Source organism: Chanodichthys erythropterus, chromosome 17 (genome assembly GCF_024489055.1).
Source record: "Chanodichthys erythropterus isolate Z2021 chromosome 17, ASM2448905v1, whole genome shotgun sequence".
Lineage (NCBI taxonomy): Eukaryota > Metazoa > Chordata > Actinopteri > Cypriniformes > Xenocyprididae > Chanodichthys > Chanodichthys erythropterus.
Window position 1 is genome coordinate 9791266 of NC_090237.1, and position 13271 is coordinate 9804536.

The 13271-nt window shown below is 41.8% G+C and overlaps 1 protein-coding gene across 5 annotated transcripts in view; it reads right to left on the minus strand.

Moving 5' to 3' along the window:
• The window catches only part of dscaml1 (Down syndrome cell adhesion molecule like 1), a 113473-nt gene that overhangs the window by 37437 nt on the left and 62765 nt on the right, over positions 1–13271 (minus strand). For all 5 annotated transcript variants that reach the window (XM_067364873.1, XM_067364872.1, XM_067364871.1 and 2 more), the window contains exons 2-5: positions 6799–6945; positions 6122–6400; positions 3520–3795; positions 2626–2922 (exon numbers count right to left, since the gene is read on the minus strand). In XM_067364873.1, the coding sequence (XP_067220974.1) occupies positions 2626–2922; positions 3520–3795; positions 6122–6400; positions 6799–6945 (999 nt within the window). The remainder of the gene's footprint in view (positions 1–2625; positions 2923–3519; positions 3796–6121; positions 6401–6798; positions 6946–13271) is intronic.

Here is a 13271-nt window from a genome sequence, read left to right on the forward strand (position 1 = left end):
TGTTTCTGTAGTTGGTTGCATTGTGAGTATTTGCAGTGCGTTTCTGTAGTTGGTTGCAATATGAGTATTTGTAGTGCATTTGTAGTTGGCTGTGTTGTGAGTATTTGCAGTGTGTTTCTGTAGTTGGTTGCGTTGTGAGTATTTGCAGTGCGTTTCTGTAGTTGGTTGCATTGTGAGTATTTGCAGTGCGTTTCTGTAGTTGGTTGCATTGTGAGTATTTGCAGTGCGTTTCTGTAGTTGGTTGCGTTGTGAGTATTTACAGCGCGTTTCTGTAGTTGGTTGCATTGTGAGAATTTGCAGTGCGTTTCTGTAGTTGGTTGCGTTGTGAGTATTTGCAGTGCGTTTCTGTAGTTGGTTGCGTTGTGAGTATTTGCAGTGCGTTTCTGTAGTTTGTTGCATTGTGAGTATTTGCAGTGCGTTTTTGTAGTTGGTTGCGTTGTGAGTATTTGCAGTGCTTTTCTGTAGTTGGTTGCGTTGTGAGTATTTGCAGTGCTTTTCTGTAGTTGGTTGCATTGTGAGTATTTGCAGTGCTTTTCTGTAGTTGGTTGCATTGTGAGTATTTGCAGTGCGTTTCTGTAGTTGGTTGCATTGTGAGTATTTGCAGAGCGTTTCTGTAGTTGGTTGCGTTGTGAGTATTTGCAGTGTGTTTCTGTAGTTGGTTGCGTTGTGAGTATTTGCAGCACGTTTCTATAGTTGGTTGCATTGTGAGTATTTGCAGTGCGTTTCTGTAGTTGGTTGCATTGTGAGTATTTGCAGTGCGTTTCTGTAGTTGGTTGCATTGTGAGTATTTGCAGAACGTTTGTATATTTGGTTGCATTGTGAGTATTTGCAGCACATTTCTGTATTTGGTTGCATTGTGAGTATTTACAACGTGTTTATGTATTTGGGTGTGTTGTGAGTATTTGCAGTGTGTTCTGTATTTGGGTGCGTTGTGAGTATTTACAATGTGTTTCTGTGTTTGGGTGCGTTGTGAGTATTTGCTGCCCGTTTCTGTATTTGGGAGTGTTGTGAGTATTTGCAGTATGTTCTGTATTTGGGTGCGTTGTGAGTATTTACAATGTGTTTCTGTGTTTGGGTGTGTTGTGAGTATTTGCTGCCCGTTTCTGTATTTGGGAGTGTTGTGAGTATTTGCAGTATGTTCTGTATTTGGGTGCGTTGTGAGTATTTACAATGTGTTTCTGTTTTTGGGTGTGTTGTGAATATTTGCTGCCCGTTTCTGTATTTGGGTGCATTGCAAGTATTTGCAACGCGTTTCTGTATGTGGGTGCGTTGTGAGTATTTGTAGCACACATGTTGTCAAACTGATGAAGACGTTTTCTTAATTTGCTGGTGTTTTTTCTATTTAAATGTTGTTTTTCAGTTGCAGCGTGTTGAGCTCTCTTGGCCACCATACATATAGATATAATCAATATTGAGAAAGTGAGGATGTAAGCGATAGACGTATAGTCTTTAAAATGGCATGCACTGTATTAGAGTCCCAGATCATGAATTTTCAGAATTCACAACTTTTAAAATAGTTTTATGGAGTTTTTGTCCACTGAAAGTTTTGTTTGGAAATACATTTCTTCAGCTGAACAATCAGATTGTTGCTAAACAACAGTACAATCCATTGAACGCACTGTATTCTATCCCTCACAGCCTCGTTTTCAGTCCTGTCAAAAATTAAGTATGGCGCTACCCTGACTAAGTTCTATTGAAATCCTAACATGTCATAATATGTTAAAAAAAGAAGAAAAGAAAGAAAAAGGATCTGTCACTACTTCATTTATATTATCTCCACTCTTGTCTGCTCGCTTCTCTACACTCCTTCTCCACTTGCGTTCTCTCATCTGGTTTCTGCTCTGCTTCTCTAATACCTTCTAATTTTTCTCCTTTCCCTTCTTTGAGTTGTTTCTCTCCTCTCCATTTCTCTCCTCTTCTCTTATCTTTGCTCCACTTCTCTCCTATCCTAAGAGATTTTTTCATCTCCTTCTCTATCTACTTCTAGTTTTATCTCTTTTCTCTCCTTCTCATCTATCCTACTAATATCTTCTTTAAGTTTTGGTCTCTTCTTTTCTCCACTTCTGTCCTCTCTTCTCTTTTCTAACTGAAGTACTTTCCCTTGTTTCTACCCTTCTCTACCATTTCAACTCATCTCTTCTCTTCTCTCAGTCTGGTATCTTAGCTGACGTGTCTCTTTTCTCTTTGGCGTGATGGCGTCTCCCTGCTGCCAGCTCTCCACTCTGTCCCAGAACAGCCAGGACACCACACGTGTGCCAGCCAGCCGGCGACATTGAAACAGAGACACCGTGTATGTGTGAAAGAGAGGAACAAAGACTCAGCAGATGGAGAGACAAACAGGAGAAGTGGAAAGATACAGAGAACACAAACAGATGATCTGACAGTAGAACGAATGCTGTTCAAGATGAGAAAACGCACAGGTGACAGTGCTGCGATGAACAAACAACATAAGACGCTCCACCCACACACATACACCCACCCGCCCCACCCACGCACACACACAATGACACTTGAGTTGATCAGAAGTGATGACATCTGGACTTGAGATGAGGTGGAGGAGGTCAGGGGTCGGGGAGGTGGCGGGTTATAACCCTAAACGTCTGAGATTGAAAAGTAGACAGGCACCTCTTACGTTTATGCGCGCTTGGTACTCGGCGCTACCGGCCGAGTTGCGTGCGGCGCAGCGGTACACGCCCCCATCGCGGATCTGGGGGTTGGTGACATTGACGTGCGAGACAGTGGAGCCGTCGGAGAGCGTGTACTGGCTGGCCCGGTGCGCCGAGTCCCGCGCTACCGGCTCGTCGTCCAGCGTCCAGGTGATGGTGGGGGGAGGGGCGCCTTTGGCCGCACACATGAGAGAGAAGGGCTCGCCAGGGGCTACCACGCGCTCACTGAAAGACGAGACGATCCGTGGGGTGCCGTCTGACAGGAAAAAGAGAGAGGAATACAGATAGAACACTTCATAATCTTTGAAAGGCACACTGCTGAAATGTTTATTTCATACGAACAGTATGAAAAGCAGTACATTTTACTAATACTAAATTTTACTCATGCTGAATTGAACTATAAATCCATGTCCTAACCAGATATGACTGAAAAAAAAAAAAAAAATTACTGAATTTTTGAATATAAACAATAAATTCAAATAAACAAATAATTCAATAAATTTAAATTGAAAAATACAAGTTTACTTAATCCAGAGTTTTACAAACCCTAGGGATAATTTAAGCTATTTTTTTTTTTTTTACTACTAGCCCTAAATTGCCTGGTTCCTTTCTGTTTCTGTAAATTAAAAAACAGATATATTCTGATTGACTGTTATGCTGTATTTTATGTTCATTACAGACAGAAAAAGTACCTGTTACTGGAAACTTGTTGTGTCGTGCCTGTGTAGGACACGGTGTAACTTGCTTAAAAATAATAGTAATCTAATTTTGGAACTTGTCAAAAAATAAATTTAACCACTGCAGAGTTAGAATCCGAACCACAACCTTCAACACTATCCCATTATCCACTCACCCTCAAGCAGTATGATGGAGAAGTCCTGTGCGGTCTGACCCTTGCGGGTGGCAAAGCACTGATATGCCCCTGAGTGTCTTTTCTGGGCTGCCGTGATGAAGAGTGTCTCGTTGTGGGCTCCCTGGATGGAGAAGTGCTGGTCAGGCACAATGGGTTCTGTGTTGCGGAACCAGGAGACGGTGAAGTGGGGTGAGCCCTGAACAGCACAGGACAGAATCACTGTGCTGCTGATGCCTGTTTTCAGGTTCTTGGGGGATAATGTAACTCTCAGAGGCTCTGTGGAGAAAAAGTAAGACAGAGAGAGAGAGAGTTGTTTGAGTCTGAGGGTAAAATTCAGAAAAAATATATATATTATTTTAGTGTAAGCCCATGTGTCCACCAAAGTGATAGCCAGCTGAAATGCTAGGCGCTCTGCTGAAAATGCCTAGCTGTGAGCGCTTGAGAACACTTCAGTGTTTTTTTCAGTTGAGACACTTTGCTTACTATGATACAGAATATCCCATTTCACAGATAGTTTATTTCTGTACCGTTTCTATATATAAAACATCAATACAATGTAAAGTATTTGCTCTAGCTCTTATTTTAAATTATTTTGTTCTGTTATTATGCTTGTTGTTGACATTGTACAAGCAGAATGTGGCGGTTGGTCAGTGTTGTATTTGTCCCGCCCCTCCTCCGCTGTGATTGGATGGCTGGGTACAAAGTGACAGTGATGAGCACTGCGTTTTACCCAAAGTTGAACATTCTTCTACTGTCGGCGACCGGTAAAAACGCTGAGTGCTCCACGTGAAATAGATGCTTAGCGCCTTGTTACGCTCTTGACATTTTAAAAAAGTGCTACTCCCATTGAAAACAATTGGAAAAATATGCTAGCCTTGGATAAATATGGACACTAAAAGTTCAAATTATGTTGTACCTTATCGGTCCTTTGTTGTGATAGATAGATAGATAGATAGATAGACACAGACAGACAGACAGACAGACAGACAGACAGACAGACAGACAGATAGATAGATAGATAGATAGATAGATAGATAGATAGATAGATAGATAGATAGATAGATAGACACAGACAGACAGACAGACAGACAGACAGACAGATAGATAGATAGATAGATAGATAGATAGATAGATAGATAGATAGATAGATAGATAGATAGATAGATAGATAGATAGATAGATAGATAGAGAAAATGTCAGTGAACAATAAGGCAGCTGGTGCTATGTGCTGGAGGCCTCTGTGGTGCATGATGGTGTGTGTGCGCCCTCCTCTCCTCCTGTCCTGTCAGAATCTGTGTGAGCACACTGATGTGATGTGCCCACCGGCTAAACGTCCAAATGTCCATCCCACCTCCCATTCCTTTATTCCCCTCTTCCTTTCACATTAAGACGCCAGCCAATACCTTCCCATGCCTGTTCGAACACATACACACATTTCTGGTAGAACAGGGGTCAGACTGGAAAGGCCACAACAGTCTTCCAATCCTCTCATATTACTTTCTCTGTAAGTCACAGAGAAGGTGGCAGAGGTCTATCAGTGTGCCAAAATCACTTAAACACAAATGTGCTTACTCTCTGGTACACTCCGTTTGATATCTCTTTCTCCCTATGACATAACTGCACAGGAGATATGGGGCACTAGATTGGTCCGATGGCATGGTGTTGAACCTACTTGACCTGGACCCTCTCCTTCGAATGAAAGGTTGTGGATATTCCAGGATTTTGTAAGAGATGGACAAACATATCACTCCATAAACTGACCCCCAACAGGTGACCCAGATCCACTGGCCCTGGTTTTTTCATGATTGGGTTAATGCTTCTACTTCAATGGTGGGTACTTCTATAGGGGAGCCAAAACCCTGGGGGAAGTCCCCTCATCCCTGTTCCTTGAGCTCCAACACACCTGAGCCAGCAAATCAAGTTCTTTGGATTCAGTTGAAAATCACAGGGAGGTTAACTGAAAGCAAGGCCAGAACTAATCCTTCTATAGGAAGGTTGATCTCTAGAAACAAGGATGAGGACACCTGCCAAAGGGTTTTGGTTTCTGCTTTGGGGAATAGAGTAATTGGCTACTATCAAGTTGCACATTACAGAACATTTCAGTCAAACAAACAGTTATACACTATAGCTAACACTATAGGTTGAAAAAAAATGTGTTGAAGCCTAACCACAGCTATATCCTTATGTGTAAGTATGACTGTTTAATAGGAATGTTGTTCAAGGACCAACAAGAATGTCCTGCCTATGGTAAGTGAAAAGGATTATAAGATTTTGCCAAGTATACATGTTACTGGACATTCTGTTGTCCAGTAAGAATGGTCATAAGAATGATGCTGAAGCTCCAACCACGGCCCTTTCCCTATGCACTAACCCTAAAATCCAAGTTCAGGAATGTAGTTCCAGGTCCAACAAGGACGTTGATCCGAGAACATATTCTACAATTTAAAGGGTGAAGATAGCTTGTAACTTTTGAAAAGCTTGCATTTTTCCCTAACCAAATGTATAATGGTGATGTTTTATATAATTTACTCTTGTCCTACCACAAGTCCTTTTTGTACCTCCCCTCTTTCCCTTTTGCTCTTTATTTCTGTTTTCTCCTTACCGATGACATTAAGGTGTCCTGTGACCTCTTTGGAGCCAAAGCTGTTGGTGACTTCACAGATGTAGTTTCCAGAGTCTTCCAGGCGGAGATCGCTGATTGTGAGGCCGGTCAGTCGCCGCGTCCAGCGGGAGTCAGCGGGAAGCGGCCTCCCATCCTTCAGCCAGCGGATGGTGGGGTTTGGGTAACCGGAAGCGATGCAGGGCAACTCTATGCTGCGCCCCACTTGTACCTCTCCTGACTGGAAACTGTCCATCACAGAAGGCGGGGATTCAGTGGGGTCTATGGAAAGAGAGTAAGACCAAGCAATATTGAATTATAACAAATCAGCACATTTACATACATAAATCTTAAAGGTACAGTAACAAAATTGCCTTATTAATTTTAATGGTCTAAGTAAAGGTAGAAAATGCTCGGTTTTTTTTTGTTTGTTTGTTTGTTTTTTTTTTGTTTTTTGTTCAAGAACCTTTGACTTACATCATAAGTGGCCTTGAGGGAAAAATATAATTAAAATGTAGAATATAATCCCTTTAAATATCAATGACATAAATTTGAATGTTAATGTTTTTTCTCAAAGAATCACATTTAAGACAGTAACAAAACCAATTACGAAAATATGGTAGTGCACTATGATTGACAAAAATGACAAAAATGTCACCCACACAAATGCTTATACTCACCCAGCACAGAGAGACGAGCCCCATTGCTCTGCCTGGTTTCTCCGCTGTATTTGTGCTTGGTGATGCAGCGATAGGTGGACAGGGCATCCTCTTTCTGAACGTCAGATATGTAGAGGGCCCCATATGATGTCAGGAAAAACCTGTTACCTGAAGACAGAGAAGAGATGATATAAACATGTGCACATGAATTTCATTGACCCACAAAATAATAAAAAAACACTGAAGCCTTTATGATTCTCTAAAATACATTCAGTACCACCTTCATATGCAAATCTTCAACCACAGGAAATCAACTCAGTCATTCACAGATAGAATAACCATCTTTGGACTAACAAAAATCCAAATGTTCTAACTGGTAGGAAATCTTACTCACTGAGACCACCAGTCTCCAGTTACCACATACAAAAACTAATACATGTATAGATATGAAATAATTTTTGAAAGACACAACAAGTAATCCATTACAGACTAAGAAAGAGAGAGTGTTTTAATATTTGATGTGTATGTTATTGTAACAGTATATTACTGTCACGTTCATTTCACATCAGTGAGGCCTGACTCCACTCTGATTTATCTATACATCCACGAAGGCCGTATTTTACTTTGCAGCCCTCGTGCAGAAACCAGAAGTGGGTGATAAACGTTTACCCTCCTTTTCAGTCCTTCTTATTCAATCCAGTACATTTTAGCTGTGAATATTCCTGACACAAAAAGACAAATAAGATGTTTGATTGTGGTCGTGTGTGTTTTCATTGGCAGAGTTTTTTAATGTGAACATTGAGATCTTGAAGGATCTTGAGAACACTGAAGGGGTAACATCATCAAAAACCTCTAAGGCCCTATTTATACCTGTTATTAAGATGTGTTTTGGTCGATCGGATCACAAGTATATGAGGGAGACGCATTCCCGTTTATAACTGGTGTTTTAATCCATCTCTTTTGCCCACTTTCAACCACTTCTGCCAAGATTTCTTTGAGGGGAGGGTCTATGGGTGGGTAAATGTATAGGTTTTTCAGATCTTTTGATCTAATGGACAATGTGCATATGAACGCGCATGGAGACCAGGAATGGTGAGAGAACATTGTGCTTGGCACGTTTTTCGTCTTCAAACCAAACTTGGGTCTTCAGTCGACAGTTTAAATCCTGTCTGGCTAGCGCGCTTCCCATAATGTTTACGCATTAGGTCAGTAGGTGGAGAGTAGGCAGCCTTTCGACCACATGAGTGTCTACACTATGAAAGCAATCCAGTCAAAGGCGTTTTCAATTACCCCTGGATGTAGTCGAAAGTGGACAACCTCAAAAAGTTTTAGACCCCGTTTACACCTGTGTTTAGTGTCGTCCACTTGTGATCCAATTGGCGAAGACGCTTCTTAATAACAGATAAAGTTAATACTTAATTGAAACAACGTAGAAGTCTCCTGAGCTATGAAAGAGCAACCTCAGAGCAATAAAATGTGTGTGTGTAAAATAGTTTGTCTGTGTTCTGCTAAACTGCACATCACTGGTCACAATAACAACAGCAAAGTATGTCAGTGTGTGAAAACAGTCAGTCAGTCCCTGTGTGTGTCCTAGTTTCTCCAGGCAGGCAAGGCATGTGGATTGGGTCAACCGCACTGTTATGAGAAAACTAACTGGACTGGAAATGTAAAAACTCACAAAACACAAGCCTGACACAAATACAGACTTTAAGACTAAACCTTCAGCTATAGGTCAACATCTGGAGTCATATCCACACTGTGACTCATTAAAAACATGAAGATGTGTTTACATTAGATGTGGTATCATTAGTTGACTATTTGCCATGTGTCTTCTTTATCCATTTACATTAGGACAGACTTGTACATTCAAAAATCACTCAACAAGACACAACGTTCCTACAGAAAGCAGGATTACCCAGTGGGAAGAGCATGCGTGTGTGTGAAGGATGGCGATCGATGCATTTTATGGCTCGAGAGCTTCATCCAACGCAGATTTATGAAAGCGGAGAGGACAGGCTTGACTCGGCAGCCCACACACACACTCCATCACTATAACAAGCAGCTCACTCACACACACACACACACATGCAGATAGTAGCTACAGACAAACAAAGACAATGGCTGGAAACAAAGATAAATTCAGCATGCGTCTGTGTGAATGTCATGGCCATGTGATAAGACAATGAAATGAAGTATGTGTGCACAGAATTAGGTGTGCGTGTATGGATGTGTGATTATTTGCGTCACAAAAATGTATTGCTGAATGAATATTCGTATGACAGCTAAGCATGAGCATACGTGTGTATAAGTGTGTGTATAGACGTAACACGGTGTCTGTGTAGGTATTGTTGTCATGCTGAGTGCTAGGCCCAGCAAACTGTAATTTAAGAGTCGGCCCTCGCGCTTCAACCTGCATATTAAGCCTTACAGGATAATATGCACTTGGTGACTTTAACCCCCTACAACATCAGCGCAATGCTGTCACAACATTTCACCCGGAGAGAGAGACCAGGGAGGGAGAGAGAGCGAGAGAAAGAGAGGTAGTCAGTGAGTAATTTTGGTTTAATCGCAGTCGCTTGGATCTTTCTCATTGTGAAGACTGGTAAATTAAATATCAGCAACCAGGGATACAAGGTCTCTCTTTCTCGCACTTTTTCTTTTTCACTTCGCCTTTATTTTTTTCACCCTTAGCTGTATAATTTGTTGCACAAATGAAGTGAAATATTAAACAGATATTTCACCCAAAAATTAAAATTCTGTCATTATTTATTTATGTTGTGCAAACCAGTTTCTTCTGAAGAACACAAAAGGAGATGTTTTGAGTAATATTCATACTGCTCTTTTCTATACAAACTGCTCTTTTCTATACAAAAAATAAATAAATAAATAAAATCATATGATGTGCTATATTTCACATCTTCAGAAGTTAAACTTTAACAATAGATATGTGTGATGATCAGTCAACACAGTTTCATGGCAACTATCAAAATTATTAACATTTTGGAAAATTGGTAGCTAATAAATTTGAATTTGTACAATCTCTTTTGTACGTTTTTATATGATCTACTTATGTCCCACTGAGGGTTAGGTTTAGGGGTTAAACTTTACACATAAATTTTTCTAAAAATTGTATGTTTTTCATACAAATTGCATCGTATGAAATCACCACCCTGTAAAATAGTTATGTTTCCTCGTGAGGTCAGGTAGGAACAGCCGATATTTGCTGAAAATTTAGCTTCCAAAAAAGTTTTTTACATCTCAATCATTTTAAAATGAGATTTCAGATCAAAATCCTTTTTTTTTTTTTCAGAAAACAGCAACTTAAATTTCGGTTTTGTGTCATCAAGTTTTTATATGACATAATCGTGAAATCACTCCATACTCCCTCAATTTTTATTTTCATCCACTCATTTTCTCCATATCTCTATATCTAATTTGTCTGCTTCTCGTTTTATTTTATCTTATTTTTGGCTAAGGAGGAGAAGGAATGGAATAGGGAAACGTTGCAAGCCATATTCAAACCCACATTTCCCATATGAGCACCACAGTTGCACTAACCACTAAGCCATGGTTTCAACATCTGCTACTTATATAAGTGGAGTCCTTTATTTGAGTATTGATTTATGCTTTAAAGAAAATGCATGCACCTGTGTGTGTGTGTGTGTGTGTGTGTGTGTGTGTGTGTGTGTGTGTGTGTGTGTGTGTGTGTGTGTGTGTGTGTGTGTGTGTGTGTGTGTGTGTGTGTGTGACTATCCATAAGACATTTGTCTTCACACAAGAAGTGAACCATTGGGTGTACAGATTAAAAAATGGAGATTGATGGATTAAAAGAGAGACAGACAGAGCTATGCACATATTAGTCCCACATCTCCTTGCGATCAGTTCTGTTTGGGAGTGCAGATCAATTCTTGTCTAGTCTTCCTTCGCCTTGAGGTGTGTGTGTGTGCATGAAGGATTAGAGGGGGGCATGTAAGGTCTGTCTAAAACAAGGGCTTGAGTGTACCACACACATACACGGCTCTGTGGTAGTGCTGGAGTGTGTAGCGTGGGCAGCCTGGGGCATCATGTCAGACCAAGAGAAGAAAAAAACATGTGGAATTGGATTTATGTGTGGAGCATGGCAAACTTCCAGTTACATCTCACTCTACACAGACTCCCAAAGGCCAGAGAAACACACTCACACACACAGAAAGAGGAAAGAGGTTTGTATACATGTTCGAGAATGTGTATTTTTTTGTTACTCGATGTCAGGAGGGCAGGCAAACTCTCTCGCTCTCTCGGCACAGGGCCGCTGAGAAAGATCTGGTCTAAAAATAAAACCCTACCGGAAGTAAAGTCGCCATTTTCCTGCAATAATTTTCAAGGTAAAAAGAAACAGAGTAAGAGAGGATATGAATAGTAATGTGAAATACACAATAGTGTGGAAAATAGAACAACAACAAAAAGAAAATTGCAACGCATGAATGCCAGGGGACTCTGAGGTAGGGGCGGAGAACGACAGAACGACAACAGAAGGGAAAAGAGGAAGAAGACGCGCACAAGATGACAGGAAAGAAATACCGAAATATCACAAATAAAGAGACAGAAGGAGAATGCATGATGAGAGAACGATAGACAACATGAAGATGGAGAGAGAGAAAAAAAAGAGGGGTGTGGGCTGAAGCTGTTGTTGAATTTGCTCTAGGAGCTCCCATGCAAATGATGGCGCCGCTGCAATGCTAACGAGGACCGGGTTTCAAACTGTTCGGCCCATTACTTATTAATGCTCTGCGTCTCTTCCCCCTCCCTCTTTCCCTCTTTCCCTATCTCGCTCCACTTTTCCCTCTCTCTCTCTCTCGCTCGCTGTTGCTAGGGCCCCTGCGCTCACGTGACGTGGGTTAGGGGGCGCTGCGGTGGCATGTGCAAAAACGGAGCGAGAGATGGAGGGAGGGATGATGGGAAGGCTGGCAAGGAGGGGTGTAAACGGAGGGGATGCTAACGCTCGTTTGTTCGTTAAGCCACAAACGGGCTACCAGGGCATGCACGGAGAGCCTGGCACACGGAGAGACAGGCCAGCCAGGGCTCTGATTGGCTGCGGGTGGAACTCAACGTCATTTCGATGCAGAATATGGCTAACGAAGGAGAGATGACAAAAATCAAGAGCTAAAGGGGATCAAAGATAAAAACAATGTCACCAAGTGAAGGAAGACAGTTGGTGACGGGACAGAGAAGGAGAGATGAAGCGAAAACAATTCTATTCTGTTCCACAGAAACAGTCACGCTCAAACACACACTACACTGCTGATTTTGTAAGCAAGCCTCAACCAAATCTTCCTTGAAACAATATGGTGTATCCAGAGAAAACTCCAGTTCCTGCTTGCCTGGCCTTGTCTTAAAACAAAGCACCCTATTTACACCTGATTGACCCTTATGCTGGATGTATCTAATGTGATTCTTCAGGAAAAATGTCATGCTCAATGAACAGTTTTGAACCTTGATGTTGACTGGTCAAACATCATCATTGGTGCCCCATCATTGGGGCAGTTGTGGCCTAATGGTTAGAGTGTCGCACTTGTAACCTCAAAAGTCGCGGTTTCGAGTCTCAGTACCGGCAGGAAATGTAGGTGGGGGGTGTGAATGAACTGCGCTCTCTCCACCCACATTACCCACAACTGAGGTGCCTTTGAGCAAGGCACCTAACCCCCAATCGCAGCCCCAGGCGCCGCAGCACACTGCTCCGGGTGGGTGTTCACAGCGTGTGTGTTCAATACTCACTGCTGTGCGTGTGCACTTGGATGGGTGAAATGAAGAATGCAAATTCTAAGTGTGGGACACCATGTATACTTGGCTACAAGTCACGTCACTTTCACTTAATGCGAACCACCTGCTTAACAGCATCCTTACACCATGTTTACGTCTGACATCAGTACAAATGGATTTGGAACGTTTGAGTGTAGGCAGTCTCGAGTTGCGCCTGGAGTAGACACAGAGTTAGAGGCCAATTATTAACTTTAGTTTACATGTCAGGAACTACTGGTGGAAGGGCAGCACTTAAAGAATTTTCAGATGTGCACTTATTTTATTTATGTTGTGAGGGGATCCTTTTAGTTATGCAATCAGGCACTAGAGGTGTGCCACATTGTGAATATAGTCATGACTGAAGGGGTTGCAGATGCTCCACTGCATGTCATGCCTAATGCCCTTTAGCTCTTTCTATATTCACATATAGTGTGCTCTCTTGTACCTTACTGATACAGAGAACTTGCAGGTACATTTAGATAAGGAATCAGATTTCTTCAACCAATGCACCACACATTTATTGTGCCTTTCCCTGCATCTGCTTCTTCTCTCCACTTCCCTGCTGTCACTCTTTCCTTCCCACCCACTCTTGTCCAACTTCAGCCTGTGTTCTGTAGTTGCACTGGCTCCCGCTGTTCTCCTCCTCTCCATACTCCAACATTCCAGCTCAGTCTTCTTAAGAACCTCAATTACATCTGTGTGGGTGATCTCGATGG